The following is a 21,165-nucleotide window of genomic DNA, read 5'->3' as shown; positions in this document are numbered from 1 at the left end:
ATTATTTATTAGATTTGATCTGATTAGTATAATTCAAATTACATATGAATAAATTACAAATTATCCAATTTAAAATTCCATATTTTTCATTTTATGACAAATTTCAAGTATTTCAATCAAAATTTGCATTTTGCATTTATCCCAGCAAGAGTGAGAGAAAAAGCAATACATGTTCATGAGTGTGCGAGAGAGAGGAAAGTAGCGATTGGCGGATGCGCAGTTAAGTAAGCTGTGCAAATTTGTGTGGCAAATGTTTTCACTTGTTTTCGCACTTTTGTTGAGAAGAAGGGGAAATTTGCGATTTTTGATGTTTGAGGAGCATTTCAATCAGATTCGCAGTCACAATTATTTTTCCGATTAACCGTTAAATATTTAAGTAGATATGTCATATATCTCTTATTTTAAATAATGAATATTATAATTATTGTGCTTAAATATAGTAAAACTTTTACTATATTTTTATTGAATTTTGAAGAATATGTGTTTTGTGCTGTTCTACATTTTCTTTGATTAAATTGTGTTAATTTAACGCGGGATTTTGAAGAAATTTAAAAATTTATACAAATGTTATATATGTTACATTGAAATTATTAATTAAATTTGTTTCGAAACACATCGATATTACCATTGTTTATTTTATATAAACAACAGTTATTTTTATAAACATTATTTAAAAGTAAATCCAATAAATAAAATAAAAATTGTTAATTTGAAATCATAAATTTTCATATTTATTTAAAAATATTTTTAGGTAGTTTATAATTAAATATTTTTATTTTTTTTTATATACTTATGACAGGTGTGGAGCGTTTGTAAGACTCACTCACTCCCTAAGAGTGAGAGAGAAAGAAATACATATTGATGAGTGTGCGAGAGAGACGAAAGTAGCGACCGGCGGATGCGCCGTAAGGTAAGCTGTGCAAATTTGTGAGGAGAGAGGAGAAGGGGAAACATTGGATTTTTGTTGTTTGAGAATGATTTCAATGAGGTCTTCTCAGACGATTATTTTGTTCCGTTTTTGTGTTCGTTTAATATTTAAGTGTTTATATTAATATTAAATTTTAACTTAAATTAGTTAATTGGACTAATTAATGTACTTAAATATAATTTTGTATTTTATGAATTATGAATTAGATTTGTTTAAGGTCAAAAAATCGACTATTTTTTTTAACATGCAACACTGAAAAATTGATTCGTAGAAACCTTTAAATAATATTCTCTAAAGATGAGCTCTCAATTTTAATAGGAAGGTCCTCCTCATCTTAATTTTTCATTCTTTTTTTCTCAAAACGGCAAAATCCTTGTTTTTATTTGATCGTATAAAAAAATTTTATGTACATTTTTTGTAAAAAATTAAATGCTCTTCAAAAAGGATACCTTACAATTTCTTCACAATATAATTATAACTAGTGAATAAATAAATATTGTAAAATGCTCAACATATATTTTTGTTGGAGATTAAACTCTCTTCAAAATAGGTTAATAAATATTTAGAATTCATTCATTTCTTAAATAAAAAGTTTATTTTTTCTGAAATAGACAATGAATTGTATCAAAATTTATGGTTAATAATGTTTTTTTCATTTTTCATGTCTAAAAAATACATATTTTCATGCTTATTTACAGTTTAGGTTAGGATAGGTTAGGTTAGATTAGGTTAGATCAAAATCGGACGAAAAATACAAATTTTATGAGGGCCCACTTTCAAATGGACTACATTGTTTTATAGAAATCAATTTGTAACATCCCTGTGTACTCAAATTAAATTAATTCTGTACCAAAAATTCTTCTATTCACTTTTAATTGGTAAAAATATGTCTAAAAAACGTTCTTTCTTCCTTCCTTTTATCACATATAAATAACCATTTATTTAAAATACCATAATTTATACTAACAAATTTATTTTAAAGACGTGTCTCCTGTCACGAGTCATTACTTGAATTTTTGATATTTTTCCAATTTGCATCTGTCCCCGCAAGAGTGAAAGAGAAAGAAACACATCTTCGTGAGTGTCTGACAAAGACGAAAGTAGTAATTGGCGAATGCGCCAACTTAGTGAACTGTGAATATTTGCGTGACAGACGTATTCAATTGTTATTTCTTAAAAGAAAGGATGGGGAAAATTTGGGATTTTTGTTGCCTGAGAAACATCTATTATACGTCTATATGTCATTTTTTCTTAATTTTTACGAATATTATCATTGAATTATTTTTGATAAACGTCTTGTGGTATTCTAGGTTTCTTTTAATTGAATTGTGAATTTTGACCCAGGATTTGATTTGTTTAGCAATTAATTTACAATTTTATTGCATTGTATTAAACTCTATTTATCATATAATAATAAATTGAGCTCGTGACTTTAGGTCTATTACACCATGGTCAATAATATCTATACGTATGTAAGTATATACCACAGAAAAATTAACACACTTCAATTTCAAACACATAATAAATGTGATTAATGTTAACGTTCTTAATTCAACATGATGCATCACCCCATCATCTTCGCGTCGTAGTAATAATTGTTGTAACCATAATTTATATTTATGGTGACAAATATTACATTCAACATACTGTTAGTTGTTTGGTTTGATTTACAAATAAAACAAGCATTTAGACCGGACATTTATTAACTATTGAATTTCATTACAAACTAAATACAGTCAACTTGAAAAATTAAAAGAACATATTCTGAAAACTAATGTATTCATGGAAAGGCACAATTATACAGAATCTTATTACAAAAATTGCTGCTTACAGACTCAACGAGCAATTTTAATCAGTTACACGCGGCTCACGATGTAAAATTTTTTCGGTTAAAAAATTGAAAACGATAAAAAAAAATGTCGGGAGTGATCAGCTCCGATTTAAAATTGAGTTAGGAATTGTATGTATGTTGGGACTCTCTAAAAACATCGATAGCTCCCAGATACATATTAACTGGGCGTTATTTTGAACATTATGAACTATTTTAACTAAGATTTCGAGGTTGGTTGATTGGTGGCTTGTATTAATATGAAATTGCAACTAAAATGGTGATGGTAATTGCGAATGGCTATGGCGCAGATGCATTAGAAACCGTGTACTTTGAGTTGGTCTGGTTTGGCTAGCCCGGCTTTTGTTAGCCACTGGCAAATGTTCTCGCGTTGGTCTCCTTGCAACTGGAGAACTTCTCCGTACTCTGGATGCTCTATCACAGTTCCATTGCAAGCGAATTCCTGAAACAAAGCCACACGTTCTCAGAATGGATATTCCATGTAAGATTGAATGTTTATAACTTACCTTTTTACATGCTCGAACAATTTTTTTCAGGTCATATTCTGAGGATAGTCCTTGCACTGTAGTTAGAGTCTTGCGACCATTACGTTGTTGAATTCTTATATGAACGAGTCCGTCTTGAACATCATCGTCTGCACCCTTACTTGCATCAGCAAAGGGGTCTGAAACAAAATTTAATTAAAACAATTTCACACCAGCAATTAATTTACATTTTTAACAAATTACTATTTATTTACAATAAAAAATTTGTAAGCACTTATATTTGGATAATTAATAACTAATTGATGGTTTGAAGGTTTCCAAAGTGACAGTAAGGAATTCTGACGTATGGTTAAAATATACAATGTTCTAGAAATCGTGTTAAAAATTAATTCTTTAACGTAAAATTTAGGTCGAGGCCGCCCACCGAAGACAAAAATCGATAACGACTCAAAATTACTTTATCTTACATTTACAATAAACAAAACTGCCCGATACTTCCAGAAATTGACAGGATGTGAAATTTTATATTTGTTGTAAATTTCCGCCATTTTGTCTCAAACATGTCTTTTACAAATTAAAGAAAATGTGGCACACTTACCAAATGTGTTAAGATTCTGGATGGACATACGATAATCAAAATATATACTTATAAACAAAAAGTGCTGCAAGTAGCACGAATTAGTGGTCAAACGGAACAAACTCGTGCACGCTTCTCACAACTTCCAACGTTCGTTGCAAATAATTTTATGATTCACCCGAAGGTCGTATGACGCCCGAATTCCAAGATTGCAACGTAACCTAGCTGTAGAAGAAGAAGAAGACCGAATGTACGATTTAAATTTCTTGTTGAAATGACAAAAAGGAGGAAATTTTCAATTTGACAATATTGTGTAATTTACTATAATTTAACATGTAGCAACGTAAAACAAATGAATTTGGATATTGTTTATGTTACGTGGTTGCCTATGTTATTCGAATGATGTTCAACAACTTATACAGGGTGTTCAATAACAACATATACAGGGTGTGACCATATTTATATACTACAATAGCTTGAAGTTATTAAAAATTGCTCAATTTAATAAGAATTATAACGTAATTACTTTGTATGACATTTTGGCTTAGTCAATTTGGCAGTTTCTAAGATACATATGACTATTAAACAAACCTTAATGGGGTGAACTAAAATAAGATACTACTTCACCCCACCTGATTTCAGACATACCTAAGATTACTTTTTTTATCGTATCATCTTTTTTAGACTGTCTATTGTTATTATTAACAAGAAGCTTAATGGTATCTAGACAACCGATATGGCACCTAGACAACCAATAGAGATAAACAATGCTTATTTACGTTATCTAGAGCAGCCAGCAAAAAATATGTAAAAAAAATTAAAAAGCATTCGAATTAATATGTAAGGTGTGAAAAGCTAGCATCTTTAGGTAATCAATTCTTTTCAATAATTTAAATAATTCGTTACTTAAAATTTGTTAGAGACTACTTCAATTTATGGTTTAAAATACTCAAACCTCAAAATATAATTGGATAATGGATTGAATTGGAACTAAATGGTTAAGTTTTCTAGCACACGCATCGTGAAGTACTAGTTTCGAGCATTTTGAACTGTGTACAGTGCATTGTCATATTTTTTTAATTTTTATTAGTATGTTGTTTCTTCTAATTTGATGATTACTGCTCATTAATTAAAGTATTTTTATTATTCTATTATACTAACTTATTCTTCTGCTAATTTACATTCTTAATTGCTATGCTCTTTTAATATATTTTTCTTTACAGATTACGCTATTTTTAAAGATTATATACAAGCATAATTATAATTTAGGTAATTTTTACTCAAAAAGTAAGTTTTAAAATTTTAAAATTTCATAGTTTTATGAGTAGACAAAATGGGTGTAAATGTAAAATGTAAATAAAAATATTTTTCATTTAGAATTAAAATAAATATTTATTGAATAATTGAAATATATATTTTTTACCGCCAATGATCACATCACATCATTTACAGATATATCTTCCATTAAATTTAAAATATTTTGAGAGGCGCATAATGAAGCAACCTAATAACAAAATTATGGACTTTATTCACAAACTCTGTATAAAATAATTATATAAAAGTTATAAAATAATATTTATAATAAAATATAATGATGTATATATAATTAATATTAAAATATAGTATTATTAATTAATAATATATAGTTTGATCCATCTGAATCCACTCAAATCCAGTTTTCATAATTAACAAGCTACATGCTTAAACACGATCCATTTTCTGCGTTCGCTGATTGCTGAGGATTACCTCCATTCATTATTCTTTTTTGTTCTTCTGGTGTTACTAAAACAATTAAAGCATATAACATACAAGGTGTTTGATGTTTGAACTTGATAAACGTGAAGCTACTAAAAATTAACAAAACTTATTAATGAAGTTCAGATCCACAGACAGAATTAAACATTTAATAAATTATTTTATTTAAATTTAACTATAACTGACGATAAATTATTTTGATGGCCTGCGAGAACTTTATGTTTCAGGTTTACATTTTAATGGAATATTGAAGTATACGTTTGATGTTGCAAAAGTTTGAAGAAATGTGCTCCAAAATCAGTAACTTACATAAGTATTTTACTATTGCGTTTGGATCCTTGTTGTTGCTTTCAATATCAGTTAATACTTTAAGTATGCTCCCCCTTATATTCTTAAGCGTGTCCTCATGAAGTCCACTCAAAAGGTTATTTTTCTTTTCCCAAAAATAGGGTAGGTTATCACTATCAAGGAACTCTTTGTATCTTTTTAAGGCCTAAAATAAGTATGAGTATGAATCATCGATAAATATTTTAAGTGATTATTTTATATTTATACTTACACATACGAAAACGTAGGATAAAGATGAATTCCAATGACTCTGGTCAACGCCAATTTCTTCAACTTGCCAAAGAAAAACAGTTTTTAAGTAGTAACTAGCAATTCTGTGATGATTAAGCGTATCTCTCATTTGCTAAAAATTATGAAATTAAAAGTTGAATTTCGTAAAATATAAAATTACTTTTAATAGCCTAAGTGCTGGTTTGAGCCTGCCCTTGTTATTGATAAGTTCCCTTTCCTGTTCTTGGAAGGAAAGTCTCCAATAATGAGATTTAGTGCTATCTGGCAAAGGTTTCGGAACAATGAAGAAACTCTTCTGCAAAAGTATTTTAATGTAATTAATTGTTTAAGTTGATGAACAATTTTAAACCGTACTTGTTGACTGGTACTTTTTTTGAAACCCTGGGGCCAATGTTCCTCAGTGAATCTAAAGCATGGAACTAAATCAATGTCCATATTACTTCCATTAGGACCCTTAATCTTTAATGTAAATGCAGGTCCACCTTTGTGTATAGTACCCTAAAAGTATAAATTGTAATAAACATTTTTCTTAATATAAAACATTTTTAAAGTATAAAATAGTTTCTTAATTTTTTTCCCGTATCCATATTTTTAATAAATCTACCAGAATATCTCTACTATGATCGAAATTAAATGAATTAGTTTTCTAATATATTTTGAACAAAAGAAAAAGTATTTCGCATATGTTAAATTATTATTAATTAATATATAATATCTTAGTCTACTTACATAATATAATAAACTCTCACCTTATACGTATTTCCCTTAATTTGAAAATTGTATATTGAACCTTCTTTGATATCATTTAAGGATGAAGTAACGATTCCTTCAAACCACGACAGAACTTTACGTACATCCAGATAACCATTTTTATTGATCAAATTTGATAATTGTCTGAAATGAGGTAAAAATTTAAACAAACTGCTGATACCTGTATGTGTGGTTGGGTTAGGTTAAGTTAGGTTAGTTTAGGTAAGATAAGGTTAACTTAGGTTAGGTTAAATTTGGTTAGGTACCACTTTTTTAATTAAAAGCAACAAGTTTAACTTACTTATACATTTTAAAGTCATCTATATTTAGAAAATTATTAATGTTGCCCAGTTTCAGAAAAACATATCCTGGTTCATTGGCTTTCGTTATTATGGGTTTTGTTAAGTTATGTAGAGTTAACAAGAGATCCAAATCAAATTCATTTGGATGTCCAACTCTCAATCCGTCATAATAACTTCCTCCAAAGAAAATGCAAGTGTACATTTTCCTAAACATTATGTTTTTGGTTTTTAATTTGTCTATGATAATATTAAGTATCTGAAATTAATTAATATATGGTAATAAAGTTTGTTCTTTTGTTCAACTCATTTGAGGTCATCGACATACTTCGGGGAAAGCCCGAATTTGTAATAAAATATAAAATGTGCTAATGTTGTGTTTGCGGTTGATAAGTATGAACCTATGCAGAACGTACGTCGCTATCTGCCCGCTCTACTTCTAATGTGCGGGCGGTGTTGCCAATTTGTGTTATAAGTCGTATTTGGAGAAATTATAATTTATGAGATAAGAAATGAAACGAAACAATAAATACGGAATTAAAATTTATTGTAAGAGAGGATATTGTTGTCTAATGCACTTAAGTATGGCATTGAAATGGTCCCCGTTTCGGAATTTATTTCTCCAAATAAATTCATGCATATATGAGAGAAATAAATCTTCTGTAGTTCCAAATTGGTGACGAAGTTTCCTTTTGCATCGCATTCACATGTTCTCAACATTTTGAGTATGAACCATATTATTTTCAAGATGAACGAAATTTTGCTGGTGGATATTTTCAAAAAAAAAAAAAGAAATGGAAACCTAATGTAACCTAACCTGATCTATTTTTTTCAGAAAGTTCATCAAAAATAGAATATAAAAAAATTGTCAATAATGTAATTTGTCAATTTTTGTTGAATTTTTGAAAATTTTGTAATTTTTATTAAAATTAATATTGACAATTTTTTTTGATGAACTTTCTGAAAAAAATATAGGTCAGGTTAGGTTATATTAGGTTTTTAGTTTTTTTTTTTTTTTGAGTATATTCTATTTTTGTTGAACTTATTGAGAAAAATAGGAACACAATATAAAAAAAGTTGTTCATAAAAATTTCAATGAAAAATCTCATTAGTCAATATTTTTCAACTTAAAATTGAATTTTCTATAAGAAAATCTTAATTTTTTACTTGTTGAAAACATACTCTTCGGCGCGAGTACAATATTTTGAAAAAAATAATAGGAAGAATGTCTTTCTTTCTATTTTTTTCAGCCAAAATTAGGAGCTGCGAGTCTAAACAATTAACAAAAGTTTTATATGAAACATAAATGTAAAGCTAAACATTACATATAATCTCCAATTTGAAAGAAAAGTATACTAACCTAAATAATAAAATATTTTATTATTATTTATATACCCAAATAATTAAATATACGATAAGTATTTAATTATTTAGGTATTATTAAAAAAAGCTGTGATTAAAGAAAAACTAGTTAGGAATTTTATATAAATTTTGGTATTTCATTTGAGACTCCATTACCTCAAAAAATAACTTGTTTAAAATTTAAGAACGAAATAACAATGCTGAAAATAAACAAATAATAATAAGTACATTTTAATAGAATAGACATATAAAAATACCATTAACAAATAAAACTATGTAAAAATACAAATACACAAAACGAGGCACAAGACACAAAAGCGCAAAGACTAATAAGAAAATAATGAAATGAAATGTGGTGAATGGCAACACAGCGTATGAAGCTCACGCCGGTTGTCGGTGACGTATGTTGGGGATATACCCATACTTATCAACCGCAAACACGACATTACCTAAAATGTTCGGGGATTTCACCGAAGCATTCGGTAATTTCGGAGTTTAGTTACAATATTTGAAATATTTACAAATATAAACAAAAGATGGCGCTATGTACAATGAAATAACTTACATATACAAAAGACAATTTTTTTTGTTCCGTCAAAAATTACTAAGGTACTAATCCAGAGGTAGTTTAAGCTAACTTAATTATTTTCACATGAAATATGAATTTTGCAAATACAACTTGTAACCTAAAATATACATACCTCCTTGAGAATAATGTTATTCCCCTTAATTTCATCATCCCGTAGAGATATAACATTAGCGTTGATGTGTTGGAGAACATTTTCCATATAGTTATATTTATTCATTTTCACTAGTATAAAAATAAACCAACCTTGCAGAATTCTAAGCAAAGATTAAATACACTTATGATTTTAAGAATTATTTGGTGTATGCGTCGTGAGGTATCTATGTGTCATTCTTAAACATTTTACTGTACAATGTTGCCGTTTTGCAACGGTGAACGTATTCTTGTAAAAGTGTGGCTGAATTATTGTTAAAATAGTGTATTATTAATTTAGTAAATTTCCAATTTATTGATCAATTTTATTTATCTATTTATATGGAGAAATAAACATAAAAATCGTAATGTGTTTTTAAGCATTTTAAATTGCTTAAGGAAGCAATATTCTCTGGAACAGATTTGTTTTTATTTTAATTGTGTTGTGTTATTTATAAATTTATCTAATTATTAAAAATTTTCTAAATTTATTTAATAATGAAATATTAATTGGATATTAAACTATCCAAGTTATATAGAGTAAATAAAAAATGAATTAATAAAGTAGGATTAGCCAAATTTTATCTTTTTTAGAATTCCACCTAAATGACAAAAGTCACATGAAAAACAAAATAAATTACATATAAATTTTTTAATATGATTTTTCTCTACATATTTAGTTAGAACTGAAATCTGGCAACTATGCGGTATATAATCTCCTAAACAAACGGAAAATTTCAAGTCAAGTTGACGCATGCGCTAAAGTATTTTATATATTTTGCAATATTATCATCTAGGGGATTCCCCGAATAAGCCAAATAACATTTCGGGAAAATCAAATAATCACATAACAATATGCTATTTTTAAAGATTACATATATACAAATACTTATCTTATAATTTCAAGAAAAGATTACACAACATTTCTAAACAAAATATGATTATGCCTATTCCATGGCCTATAATTATGATAATAAATGCAATAAAAATATGATTTAGTGATAAAGCTTTTATCTGTCTATTCTTTGCGATTGCTGTGTGGTACCGTACATTTAACTTGTGACGAATTTTCTCTATGAAGTAGTTTTGAAGACCACGATCTTTTATTCTCATCAACGCATTGTTAATGTTCTCGACAATGGGGCAGTTTTTTCGAAAATACCAAATTAGAAATGACGTTTGACTTGACTGTCCCAAATGAATTAAACTCTCCCCATTTTCCTTAAGATATTTTGTTGCTTGAGAATACAAAATGTATTGGGTGTCTGATATTGTTGCTGCATTTTCGTATGCCACTTTGTCCAAATAATCCCCGTGGTTGTTGTTACTGTCGCTGTTTTCAAGTACATATTTTTCCAAATGATTGTTGGGATCGTAATATCGAATAGTATTAGGAAATGCGTAAATTTTAAGTTTGGCCTTAACAATGTCTTCCAGAGAATGTATTTGTTTTTCGTATGTTACTGCGCTTAACATTGATACAAGGTTTCCTGAAATAACTGTTGAAACGATTAAAGACAACACCGAGAAACTTATCACCAAATACTTTAATTTTTTGGAATTAATTAATGTAGATGGCATATTTAGATATATTTTCAAGGACTCAAGTGAATTGTTTAAATATAATTTAATAAAATTTGATGACTGCTTATCTGAAATAGTAAACATTAGGCTCATAAACATCAATAATATACCAATCAAAACCCAAGACTCTGGAGAAAAAATATTTGCTATATTTCTCCAAGCGGGTTGAACATTAGATTTTGGAACAGCCCAGGCGACCTTTCCTAAAAATGTTTGAACTGTCGGTTCAAAATCTTTATACTCAAAATTGTATCCCAAAAAATATCCAATTGCTGTATCAACTTCTCGTCTGTAAATTGCACCGAAACAATCAGTATAATAACCATTATTAAAGAATCCAGTACTTTCATACGTACTTATGTTATAATTCACCACGAATTTCAGTGATTCTTTTATTAAATTTAAATAATCAACTTCAAGACCAGACACTAAAGACTCATTAATTATCACGAAAGGTTGTTTTGGTTGTGCTAATACGTCAATGGTTGTATTCCTCCAATACGTTGGTATTTTATTAAAAAAGACAGTACTGTTGTTAAGAAGTTTCCCATACTTGCACTTATTAATCAAGTATAAATCATAAATTGGTTTATGTAAATTTTCTTCGTCATAAGGAAAGGCAGTGTATATAAATTGGGAACAATTTTTAGTTTGTATTAATATGAAGTTATATAAATAATTATTTAATAAATGTTGCACAAGTGTCACGTCAATGTTGTTGACCAATACTATGATTTTAGTTTTAAAATTATATGTTCCAAATTTTTTAATGCTATTTATGTTTGAGACTGTTTCATTTTCAGCTTCTAAAATGTATAAATCTATTAAGGAAGGTTCCATGTATTTGAGTTGATTGGAGTCTGAAATACGAATATGAGGAATAGAAAGTAGAACATCTTTTCCCATGTATACCCATAACGTTATATGCTTAACTGAAATATGTTCCAAAATATTTTCAATGCACTTCGACATGTATATATTACATTTTATTATTGATACTGGACTAAGAATAATTAATATTATAGGTATTTGAAACAGTATCATAATGAAATACCTACATCGATACTTTTTCTACGATTTATGGTGCATAAAATATTGAAATAATGTGTTGATTTAAAGTTAGATTAGTTATTATCTGATTAATGTAAATTCCTTTAATTATAGGAAAGTTCTAAAATTAATACATGGTAAATTTATTGACATCCTACCTACACAAACCTTGAAATTAATGATAGATAAGGTCTAATATCTGTACACGTATTCTAGGAATCGTTTATTCGAAAAACAATTGTTTTTAAGCATATACTAACAAATCTAAGTTAGTTTTAGCAAGAAGTTACCTATTAAGGGATTAATCACAAGTTTTAAAGTTTACATACAAAATACTGTATCCATCAATAAGATTAATAATATTTAATTTAATTTTAATATGAATTTTATTTACAATAGTCATCATTAGTTTTAAATAATCATTCCTCATATAAAGAAGAATGATTTTAATATTTATAAATTTATAATATTTATTGTCATAAGAATACTTACTTAACACATTAATATAATAGTTAAGAAATTAGACAATTAGAACTCTATTGTGAGATTCACCAAATATATTCAAATTACATAGTTACTAATACACAATTAATTATTGTAATAAAAAAAATATACACTTTTGATAAATAATGAATAGATATTATTTTAGCAGTTTAATACTTTAGGTATATAGATATTCTAGAAAGAATGCATTTGACTCCTAGCTGGTCTTTCTGGGATATATCCTACTCGATTGTAAACTTCTTGTTTATCTTTTGGGCCTGCTTGCCAGGTAGGAACATCCAATGTAGTGGATGATTTATCTGCCTTGTCTTTTGACATTTGTCTGCACATTTCTTCATACTCTAAAATATCGTTAAGTTTTAATTCAATGCTAGTTGGTGGTCTTCTCAGCATCTTCCTATAAAATTCGAGGTTATGTTTTTTAATCAAAATATGTATGTTAATTTTTAATATGTATTTTAAATGAGTCAAGTCTCAAAACTTACTTTATTTAATGTAATAAACTAAGAAAAGGAATAACCAACCGTCTACTTTACATTAATATTAGGATTTCAAAAGAAACACCGATTTCTACTGATTCAGTAATACCAACTTCATAAACTAGTCTTTTGTTTTTGAACTACTTTATGTAGAATATATATATATATATATATATATATATATATATATATATATATATATATATATATATATATAATTCAGCACAGAACACCCAGCGTAATTCAGCGTCAACTTGAACTAATCATTCAATAGGACTAATTAGCTTTTGAAAATTGAGTTATACTTATATTTTCACTATTTGTGTGATGTTTATCAATGTGTTTAGATTTCCTTGGGGCACCATGATTAATATCAATTATAAACCACAATGAAAAGATTTTTTAACTGTTATACCTATATTAATTAAATAAATATTTGTTATACAAAAAGTAGCTTAACAAACTGATTGTGTTGTAAATAAAATTTTAATTAGTAACTGTTTGGTAAGTTTACCAATCATTTGTGTCTCGTAAATCTGCAAACATCTTATCTTTGATTGCAGGCCTTGGGTCTTCTTTGATATCTGTTTTGATAGCACCTGTTTTTCCCAGAAGATATTCAAACTCTGAAAATAAAATATCTTATATTCACAGTTCATATAAGAAAATTAATTTGTCTTATCTTAATAATGTATATTATAATAAAATCAACCAAGTCAATACACCTTGTATTGTAATAATTAGTTACCTTCATAAGATAAATTGGGTCCTCTGAGATCCAGTGGACCAATTAACTGCTTTTTCATTTCACCTTCAAAATAGACAAATACTGTGGGTAAATTCTTATCCGGATAGTTAGGTATGCACGTAGTTGATATTGATTTTAAGAATTTAACTGTTGGGAACTTCACAGCCAAATGTCTCATATGTTCATTTATAAGAGCACACAGTGGAATTCTAAACAGGAAGAAAATTTTTATTCATCAATAAAACGATGTGGAAACTCTAATTACCCTTGTTTGTACAAGTGAAGTACAACATAAATACCTTCACCAGCTTTGTTAACTTCATTAACATAATCTTGCGCTGAAATTTCACCAACACTCCCAAATTTGGATTTTTGTGCTAATGCTTGAAGTTCAGCAATTCGCTTTTGCCTATATTGTTGTAAAACTTCCTCGTCTTCGGAATCTTCCAGTTCATCTAATTCATCCAAGTTGAGTGTATCCAAGTCTTTTCCTACAAAATTATCCAAGCACACTTCCTGCATTAATAATTGCTTGTTTGAGTATTATTTATGTTGATACCTTTTGTTTTTTGATCAATGGTCTCTTCAAGTAGTGATACTATTTGGTCTTCTGTAATTTCAGCCTCCTTTTTGGGGGGTATAATACCTTTTGCTCTAAGAATATCATTCCACTCAGTGTCTTCATTGGGATTCTAAATGATGCCGAATTAAAATATATATTCAGTAGTATTTTAGTTTAAAATACCTGCATAGTGAATTAATTTCTTACAGTAATTGAAATAAAAAAGGAGAAAAATGGAATTATGTACACAGGTTATAAACACGACACGATCACAATTTTTATTTGAATGCGCACGCGCAATTTTAGAATGACTAATTATGGCAAGTGTAATTTTAAAAGATTTCCAATTATAAGTTGTCAATTTGCATTTGGAGAAAGTTTTTTCTTAAAAATTTAAAAAATGTTTATGTTATAATGCTATAAATTATGTTAAATTTGTTATTAAGTATACATATTATTGTGTGGGTTAAGTTTTCATCTGTGGGTGGTTGTCTATGTTTCATGTATCTATATACATATCTGTCAAAATTGTTACCGTTAACCTCAAAAAATATCTCGCTCAAAACAAGAAGTCAGTGTTTAAAAGTGAAGAACTGTGAAATTATTAACATGAACTTTTTGGAGACATTGAATAAGTCCGACTCGACACTTATTTTGTCGGATAAAACGGATTCCTCGGAATTAGACAAAGCGTTGCAACTTGGTAGTTCATGGAAATTGTGTAGTCATTCTGAAATCAGTGGTAAGTTTTGTAACAGTTCCAGTTTATTTAATATAAGTGAATTGTTTATATATAATATATATTTTATGTTTAAAATAAATATTCCTACCAATATTTTAAATTTTGCAGGAGTAACAAATGACTCATATCAAGTTATTTTATCTCTCCTACCAGAAACTCTTTACAATGAAGAATTGCTAACAAAATTACTTTCTATTTTAAAACCAAACGGAAAGTTCATATGTTCTAACATCTCAGATAAGGATAAAATTGATTTTTTATTAAAAACCAATGGATTTGTAAATGTAACTAAAGAGGGGTCCGATGTAACCTCGCTGAAACCAAAATATGAAATTGGGTCTTCAGCTAAGTTAAATATTAAAAAACCAGCAGCTACTGTTTGGAAACTTGATAATAATGATGATGAAGATGTAGAAACAATTGATCCTGATAATTTGTTGGATGAGGAGGATTTGAAGAAACCAGACCCTTCATCTCTTAAAGGTGAAAATAAGAAAGCATTTTAACTGATTTATATATTTTATACATGAGCATATTTGTAGTATGTGGCACCACTGGAAAACGTAAAGCTTGTAAGGATTGTTCTTGTGGACTAGCAGAGGAATTGGAACAAGAAGCTAGAGAAGGGAAAGTGGTGGACACAACTAATGCTCCTAAGTCGTCTTGTGGAAGTGTAAGATATTATTTATAAGATTAAGCTGACTTAGATTTTGATTACTTCAATAATTAATTATGTTTTAATTGCCTCAAGTTATGATGATTTTATTTTTCAAATATAAATGTTCATAATTTCGATAACTAAACTCACCAATGACGTGAGTATTTAGCATTTTATCAAGGTACTCAGTTGAACAACTTTAAGGAAAATTTACTGATTACACATCCATTGAAAGATTGTAAGAATTTGTGATAAGAATGATATAATATTGATATATTAATGATATTAAAATGTGTTTGAATAATGAATTTATTATTTTTTTTTTCAGTGTTACTTAGGCGACGCATTCCGTTGTGCCAGTTGCCCTTACTTGGGAATGCCAGCTTTTAAACCTGGTGAAAAAATCCAGTTGGCAGGAAATCAACTACAACCAGATATTTTGTAAATATTTTTATTAATTTCCTTATTTTTGTGTAGATTAAATCATTCCTCCTTGAAATGCTTTTACTTGTTTAATTCCTTTTTTATTTATTATAAGATATAATCAAAACAAAGTTACATTTTAAAGCATATATTGTTATGTAGATTTAAAGTATGTTACATGTTGAAATTGAGTCTCATAGCATTTGATTGTACAACAATAAATAACTTATATATAGAAAAAATGTATAAAATATCACAAGAAATAAATCATTCACAAAAATCTTTGGTTCGGGGTCGTCCTAACTTTAATTCTACTAAAGCATCTAGTTTATTCAGTCCAACGCCATTCGCCTCTTCATAATATGGTAAATTTTTGCATGTTTTATACCATGTTGAGAGATTAGGGTATTTTTCGGTAGAAATGGGCGTTATAATGGTGGCTGTGCTTACTGTTGCGACGCAGCACAAGTCGGCTATTGTTAGACAGTCCCCTGATAAATATGGTCGATCCTTTAGAAAGGTGTCCAATAATCGGTATGCCTCGGTAATTGCACTTATTTTCTTGGTTGGGATCTCCTTTTCATTTTCAATTACAATTAAATTCTGAAAGAAATAAATATTTATAATTGTTGGACGTATTCTTAGAAGTGTGATGATAAAAATAATAAAGAATGTGAATTTCAATAAACATTTTTACAAAATATTATTGATATTTTAGGTATTGATACATCCTAGAACAAATTTATGAAATATAGTGTAGTGTGTTCCTTTTACAGCATGAATATTATCTTCTAAACACTTACCATAATGGAACTAACTCTTGGATATAATATACCAGAGTCAAAATGTAGTCTTTGGTCAACTATAGCTCGTTTCTTTGGGTCCTTGGGATACATTGTATCGTCCTCAGCATATTTTCCTACAATATAGCCAATAATGGCATGACTATCCCATAAAATAAAATCATCATCAACTAAGGTAGGTATTGTATGTTGTGGATTAATCTGTAATAAATATTAGTTTCCATTAAGTCATATAACAAATGTATATTATTTTATAACAAATGTATAGTAGGGTACATTTCAGTAAATGTATTTAGAAACTACAGTTAATGTATATATTAACCCAATGTAGACATTAATTAAATGATCTATGTATATTCGTTTCAATAATTTAGTAAAGGTTTCAGTTAACGAACCACAACGTATTGGTATTAAAACATAATATAGTCAAAAAAATATATTATATAAAATATGTATTTATGTAATCCACCAAAATTTCGAGTCGCATATCATTATTTTAAGTTATATAAACGTTTTTAGAATGGAGTTTTACTCTTATAGTGTCGTTCTTTGAAGTAATTTCTCTGACGTAATATTTACAGTATTACTTAAAATTCGTAATTTCAATGGTAAACAACAGTGAAGTGTGTCTTCTTGAATTTCTTAATGGGGGAAAATAAAATTAATTAAATTCCTCGAGTATAGCCTTACCTACTATGAAAAAATGGAGTTCACATTATTTTTTTAAAGAGTTCTAATCTTATCTTCTATTTTTCTACTGTATAAACAAAATTGTTAATTAAAATTTATCATTTTATGATATAAAAATTACTAAATTGTAATTAAAATAGGTCACCCCTAAAGATACATCTAATTTTAAAAAACACATGATAATTATAATTTTATCTAGCCATGTAAAACATAAAAATATAGCTTTTATTTATTTCATGACTGTTTTGTGATTGATTTTTATTTTAAAATTATTAAAAATTGATTAAAATTTTAAAATTAAAAATTAATTAAAAATTGAAAATAATTGAAAATTCAAAATAATTGAAACTTCAAAATAAATAATTGAAAATTGAAAATAATTAATAATTGAAAATTATAAATTCAATTATTTAAAATGTATTATTTTATGATATAAAAATTATTAAATCGTAATTAAAATAGATCACTACTTACATAGATACATCTAATTTTAAATAACACATGATAATCATAATGTCATTGAGCCGTGTAAGACAAAAAATATAACTTTTTATAACTTTTATATATTTCATATGTAATAAATAAATCACACATTTTATTGGAGTAATTTTTTATCTTAATAAGTATTACAATTAAAAGGTCACTGGCAATACAGAAGTTGTTGTTTAACACTTTAGTTGTTATTACTGCATTTATTTATTTATTCACTTTAATATTTGTATTCAGCTGTAGAAGGAAATGTGCACATTTAATACATGGATTACTTATTAGATGATTCACCACATTCCTATATTAAGAGTCGTGTCGATAAGGAATTTTAGTGCATAAAAAAACTAAAAACTATTTTTAGAATATGAAAATACTACACATTTTTCTTTTGCGAGTATTTTGATTTGGTAATTAGTAATGACTAATGAGTAATTTATGTTAAATCTGTAGACGAAAGTTACTTAATTTTTTTGTGTGGTCGCATTACAAGTATATGTTACTGATATAAGGGTATAATGAACATTGTTTCGTCCTTGGTCCACAAGAATAGTGCTAAAAATAGTTTACTGTGGAGCCAATTAATTTGTTTATGGGCACTTTGTAATCAAATAGTGTTAAATTGTTTGAATTTGGCATTTCAGTAATATTATGCTCTTAAAATTGGAGTATTACATTTTATGTTCAGCTGAAAATTATTAATTTTATTATTTACTAACCAGAAACTAAAAAGAAATAGAATGAAATAAAAATATTTCAATTTTGTCACCTGTTTCAAATGTTAACTGAATATTTCCCATTCCACAAGCAAATCAACTTGACATGGTGATCATAATTTCCGTTGGCAAATGGTCAACAACACTTTTTCTTTAACAAAATTATTATTAGTTCATGTGAAAAATGAGTATCCTGTTTTATATTATTATTAGAGCTTTTAAAATACACTACAATACATATTTAATAATTTAATTAAATTTTTGGTAAAACTTTTTATACATTGTACTAGCTAAGTGTAGGAACAAATAAAAAAACATTGGAAAATAATAATGAAAAGGAGTAAGGATGAACAAGCTAGGGTTAACGACCCAGGATAAATCCAACGGGCTTACCTTCAAAAAGTCCTCAGTTAGATGCTCCTTATGTAATAAATTCAGTTCTTTTAGTTCCAACTGTATATTCAGTGCTTTGGCCACCAACAGGACAGCTCTCACCGGTGGACTCATGTCATTGTAGTACAACACCAAAGGCATTATCGAAATCTGATCAGCAAACCGGTGTTGAGTACAATAGAATAGAATAAAAACGAATGCGCCGGTTTGATTCGTAATTCACTTCGCGTTGTCACAGTTGAGTCCAGTCATGCATGCTATCAACCTTCAAATAAACTGCGTCTATTCTCCAAACTGTTATAAAACATACTAAAAGTAAATGGCCTCTATTTTTCAAAGATGTGCTCAGCGAACACTACATGCCTTGACGCTCTGGCTACTGCATGTGCTGAGCGAAGTTGAGGACTCGCCACTTGTCTGGGCGCCGTTGCTGAGGAACGGGATAACTTTATCAGCAGGATTCGAGGCAACAACAAATTTATTTAGGACAAAAATTCTACTGTACAAGTATATTGTACATACTGTATAAACAAATTAAAGCTGACTTTACAGCAGGATGCAGGAATCGACATAGAAACAAATTTATTTAGGATAAAAAGTAACTTGTACAGAAAATTTTATTTTAAAATTCTACTGTACAAATGTTTTGTGGAAAATAAATAAATTAAAGCTGACTTTACTGCAGTATTTATCAAAGAAAAATAAATAAAAATTCATATATTTGTAATAAATATTTTATTTGAGTTTTCTAATTTAACATAAAGAAAAACTAATTAACATTAAAAATCAAAAAAATCATAATCTGGTAATGTTGGAATTGTTTCAAGTAAGTTTTTAAGTTTTTTTATCTGGTTGTTTTAAAGAAACTGGATGAGTTCTCCACAGCGGAAGATAGATTGGTTTGAGCAATGCTGTCCAGAAATCAATATCTGTCCCTGTGTGTATTCCAACTGTTGCTACTATCCCTTCCGTAACCCTAAACCAAATGGATGGGAGGTGATATCATACATTTATAAACTGTGTTTGGGCATGTTCTTGTTAAATTGATAATGCAAATAAAGCACTTTTACATGTTCGGATTCAACTGAAATTGTCGCTATCAGTAAATCTTAAATTTAATTATTCTAAAATTAATATCCATGAATGAGTAAAATCAAATTTTATAAAAATATCAATGGATAATATGGAGTCATCAGAAACATATTTTTTAATCAGAAAATTGTATTTTTATTTCCTGGGATTTTTCACATTTCTAGTAATTGTGTTTGACAGATTTCTACTGTCTCTGTCTTGCATGATGTCTCTCTCTAAATTCAGACGGGTCAAACGCTTTTCCTAATGTACAATAGTTACAGTAATCTTGCAGAATTTGCGCATGCGTAGTGCTGGTTTTGCGCTTCTTGAACAGTGTACAGTGCAGTGTTGCCGCCTTGCAACGGTGAAAATATTCGAATTGTTCTTTGTAAAAGTTTTGTGTTCTTTGTGACTGAATTATTGTTAAAATAGTGTATTTTTTAGTAAGTATATTATTTCTTCTAATTTGATGATTACTTCTCATTAACTAAAATATTTTACATTACAGGTTATATTCCCGTGGTATAATCTAAAAACATTGTATTATTCTTATTCTTGTGGTAATTACATTCTTAATTTATTGTAATGTTTATTTAATATATTTTACTTTACAGATTATTTTCATTTTTAAATCATTATATTTTTATTCCTTTGGTAAGTTCATTTTTAATTTATTGCTAGTCATTTTTTAAGTTATTTTATTTTATAGAATATTTGGGTGCTGTATTTCTAAAACATTTCATTTTTATTATTACCATTATTTTTTGGTAAATACATGCTTAATTTATTTTACTAGATAGATAAACGTATTGTATTTAATTAAAAATGTATTTTTATTCGTTTTCAACTTATTTCCAAATTATTGATAAATTTTATTTATTTATTTATTTATGTGGGAAATAAATATAAAAATCGCAATGTGTTTATGAGGATTTTAAACTGTATAAGCAA

The 21,165-nt window shown here is 27.9% G+C and overlaps 5 protein-coding genes and 1 long non-coding RNA gene across 6 annotated transcripts; 2 read left to right on the top strand and 4 right to left on the bottom strand.

Annotated features, from left to right (window-relative positions):
- Nucleotides 1–2,613: 2,613 nt before the first annotated feature.
- On the bottom strand, nt 2,614–4,149 carry LOC109608046 (eukaryotic translation initiation factor eIF1). The gene is made up of 3 exons (XM_020024487.2): nt 3,861–4,149; nt 3,284–3,441; nt 2,614–3,219 (listed from the first exon to the last, which is right to left on the bottom strand). The coding sequence occupies exons 1-3, from the start codon at nt 3,886–3,888 to the stop codon at nt 3,073–3,075; spliced, it is 333 nt and encodes a 110-aa protein (XP_019880046.1). The 5' UTR covers nt 3,889–4,149; the 3' UTR covers nt 2,614–3,072.
- Nucleotides 4,150–4,607: 458 nt separating this feature from the next.
- Nucleotides 4,608–5,173, top strand: LOC126264606 (uncharacterized). The gene is made up of 3 exons (XR_007547294.1): nt 4,608–4,707; nt 4,760–4,928; nt 5,063–5,173. It is a non-coding gene; the product is annotated as an uncharacterized LOC126264606 (long non-coding RNA).
- Nucleotides 5,174–5,347: 174 nt separating this feature from the next.
- Nucleotides 5,348–9,498, bottom strand: LOC109605901 (cyclic GMP-AMP synthase-like receptor). Its single transcript, XM_020022493.2, has 8 exons — nt 9,286–9,498; nt 7,225–7,481; nt 6,923–7,067; nt 6,528–6,671; nt 6,334–6,468; nt 6,154–6,285; nt 5,904–6,087; nt 5,348–5,621 (listed from the first exon to the last, which is right to left on the bottom strand). The coding sequence occupies exons 1-8, from the start codon at nt 9,388–9,390 to the stop codon at nt 5,533–5,535; spliced, it is 1,191 nt and encodes a 396-aa protein (XP_019878052.1). The 5' UTR covers nt 9,391–9,498; the 3' UTR covers nt 5,348–5,532.
- Nucleotides 9,499–13,311: 3,813 nt separating this feature from the next.
- LOC109605903 (viral IAP-associated factor homolog) lies at nt 13,312–14,552 on the bottom strand. Its single transcript, XM_020022496.2, has 5 exons — nt 14,413–14,552; nt 14,227–14,359; nt 13,933–14,158; nt 13,668–13,876; nt 13,312–13,545 (listed from the first exon to the last, which is right to left on the bottom strand). The coding sequence occupies exons 1-5, from the start codon at nt 14,416–14,418 to the stop codon at nt 13,430–13,432; spliced, it is 690 nt and encodes a 229-aa protein (XP_019878055.1). The 5' UTR covers nt 14,419–14,552; the 3' UTR covers nt 13,312–13,429.
- A 48-nt stretch (nt 14,553–14,600) lies between these two features.
- On the top strand, nt 14,601–16,128 carry LOC109605906 (anamorsin homolog). Its single transcript, XM_020022498.2, has 4 exons — nt 14,601–14,971; nt 15,080–15,454; nt 15,514–15,644; nt 15,958–16,128. The coding sequence occupies exons 1-4, from the start codon at nt 14,656–14,658 to the stop codon at nt 16,072–16,074; spliced, it is 939 nt and encodes a 312-aa protein (XP_019878057.2). The 5' UTR covers nt 14,601–14,655; the 3' UTR covers nt 16,075–16,128.
- Nucleotides 16,129–16,184: 56 nt separating this feature from the next.
- LOC109605907 (glutathione S-transferase 1) lies at nt 16,185–19,513 on the bottom strand. The gene is made up of 3 exons (XM_020022499.2): nt 19,141–19,513; nt 16,856–17,056; nt 16,185–16,655 (listed from the first exon to the last, which is right to left on the bottom strand). The coding sequence occupies exons 1-3, from the start codon at nt 19,279–19,281 to the stop codon at nt 16,320–16,322; spliced, it is 678 nt and encodes a 225-aa protein (XP_019878058.1). The 5' UTR covers nt 19,282–19,513; the 3' UTR covers nt 16,185–16,319.
- Nucleotides 19,514–21,165: the final 1,652 nt, after the last annotated feature.

The sequence above is a fragment of the Aethina tumida genome, chromosome 2, assembly GCF_024364675.1.
Source record: "Aethina tumida isolate Nest 87 chromosome 2, icAetTumi1.1, whole genome shotgun sequence".
NCBI lineage: Eukaryota > Metazoa > Arthropoda > Insecta > Coleoptera > Nitidulidae > Aethina > Aethina tumida.
This window is presented reverse-complemented; position numbering and strand designations above follow the sequence as displayed.

Excerpts from the sequence above, each read along its gene's own strand:
- LOC109605907 (XM_020022499.2), bottom strand. The coding sequence starts at position 19,281 with ATGCCTTTGGTGTTGTACTACAATGACATGAGTCCACCGGTGAGAGCT. Across the intron at positions 17,057-19,140 it reads TAACTGAGGACTTTTTGAAG|ATTAATCCACAACATACAAT; the intron begins GTAAGCCCGTTG and ends TATTTATTACAG. Across the intron at positions 16,656-16,855 it reads CAAGAGTTAGTTCCATTATG|AATTTAATTGTAATTGAAAA; the intron begins GTAAGTGTTTAG and ends TATTTCTTTCAG.
- LOC109608046 (XM_020024487.2), bottom strand. The coding sequence starts at position 3,888 with ATGTCCATCCAGAATCTTAACACATTTG. Across the intron at positions 3,442-3,860 it reads CCAGAATCTTAACACATTTG|ACCCCTTTGCTGATGCAAGT; the intron begins GTAAGTGTGCCA and ends ATTTTGTTTCAG. Across the intron at positions 3,220-3,283 it reads TTGTTCGAGCATGTAAAAAG|GAATTCGCTTGCAATGGAAC; the intron begins GTAAGTTATAAA and ends GCTTTGTTTCAG.
- LOC109605903 (XM_020022496.2), bottom strand. Across the intron at positions 14,159-14,226 it reads CATTGATCAAAAAACAAAAG|GAAAAGACTTGGATACACTC; the intron begins GTATCAACATAA and ends ATAATTTTGTAG. Across the intron at positions 13,877-13,932 it reads CTTCACTTGTACAAACAAGG|AATTCCACTGTGTGCTCTTA; the intron begins GTAATTAGAGTT and ends CTTCCTGTTTAG.
- LOC109605906 (XM_020022498.2), top strand. The coding sequence starts at position 14,656 with ATGTTAAATTTGTTATTAAGTATACATATTATTGTGTGGGTTAAGTTT. Across the intron at positions 14,972-15,079 it reads TAGTCATTCTGAAATCAGTG|GAGTAACAAATGACTCATAT; the intron begins GTAAGTTTTGTA and ends TAAATTTTGCAG. Across the intron at positions 15,645-15,957 it reads CTAAGTCGTCTTGTGGAAGT|TGTTACTTAGGCGACGCATT; the intron begins GTAAGATATTAT and ends TTTTTTTTTCAG.
- LOC109605901 (XM_020022493.2), bottom strand. The coding sequence starts at position 9,390 with ATGAATAAATATAACTATATGGAAAATGTTCTCCAACACATCAACGCT. Across the intron at positions 7,482-9,285 it reads ATAACATTATTCTCAAGGAG|ATACTTAATATTATCATAGA; the intron begins GTATGTATATTT and ends AATTAATTTCAG. Across the intron at positions 6,088-6,153 it reads TATCCTACGTTTTCGTATGT|GCCTTAAAAAGATACAAAGA; the intron begins GTAAGTATAAAT and ends TACTTATTTTAG.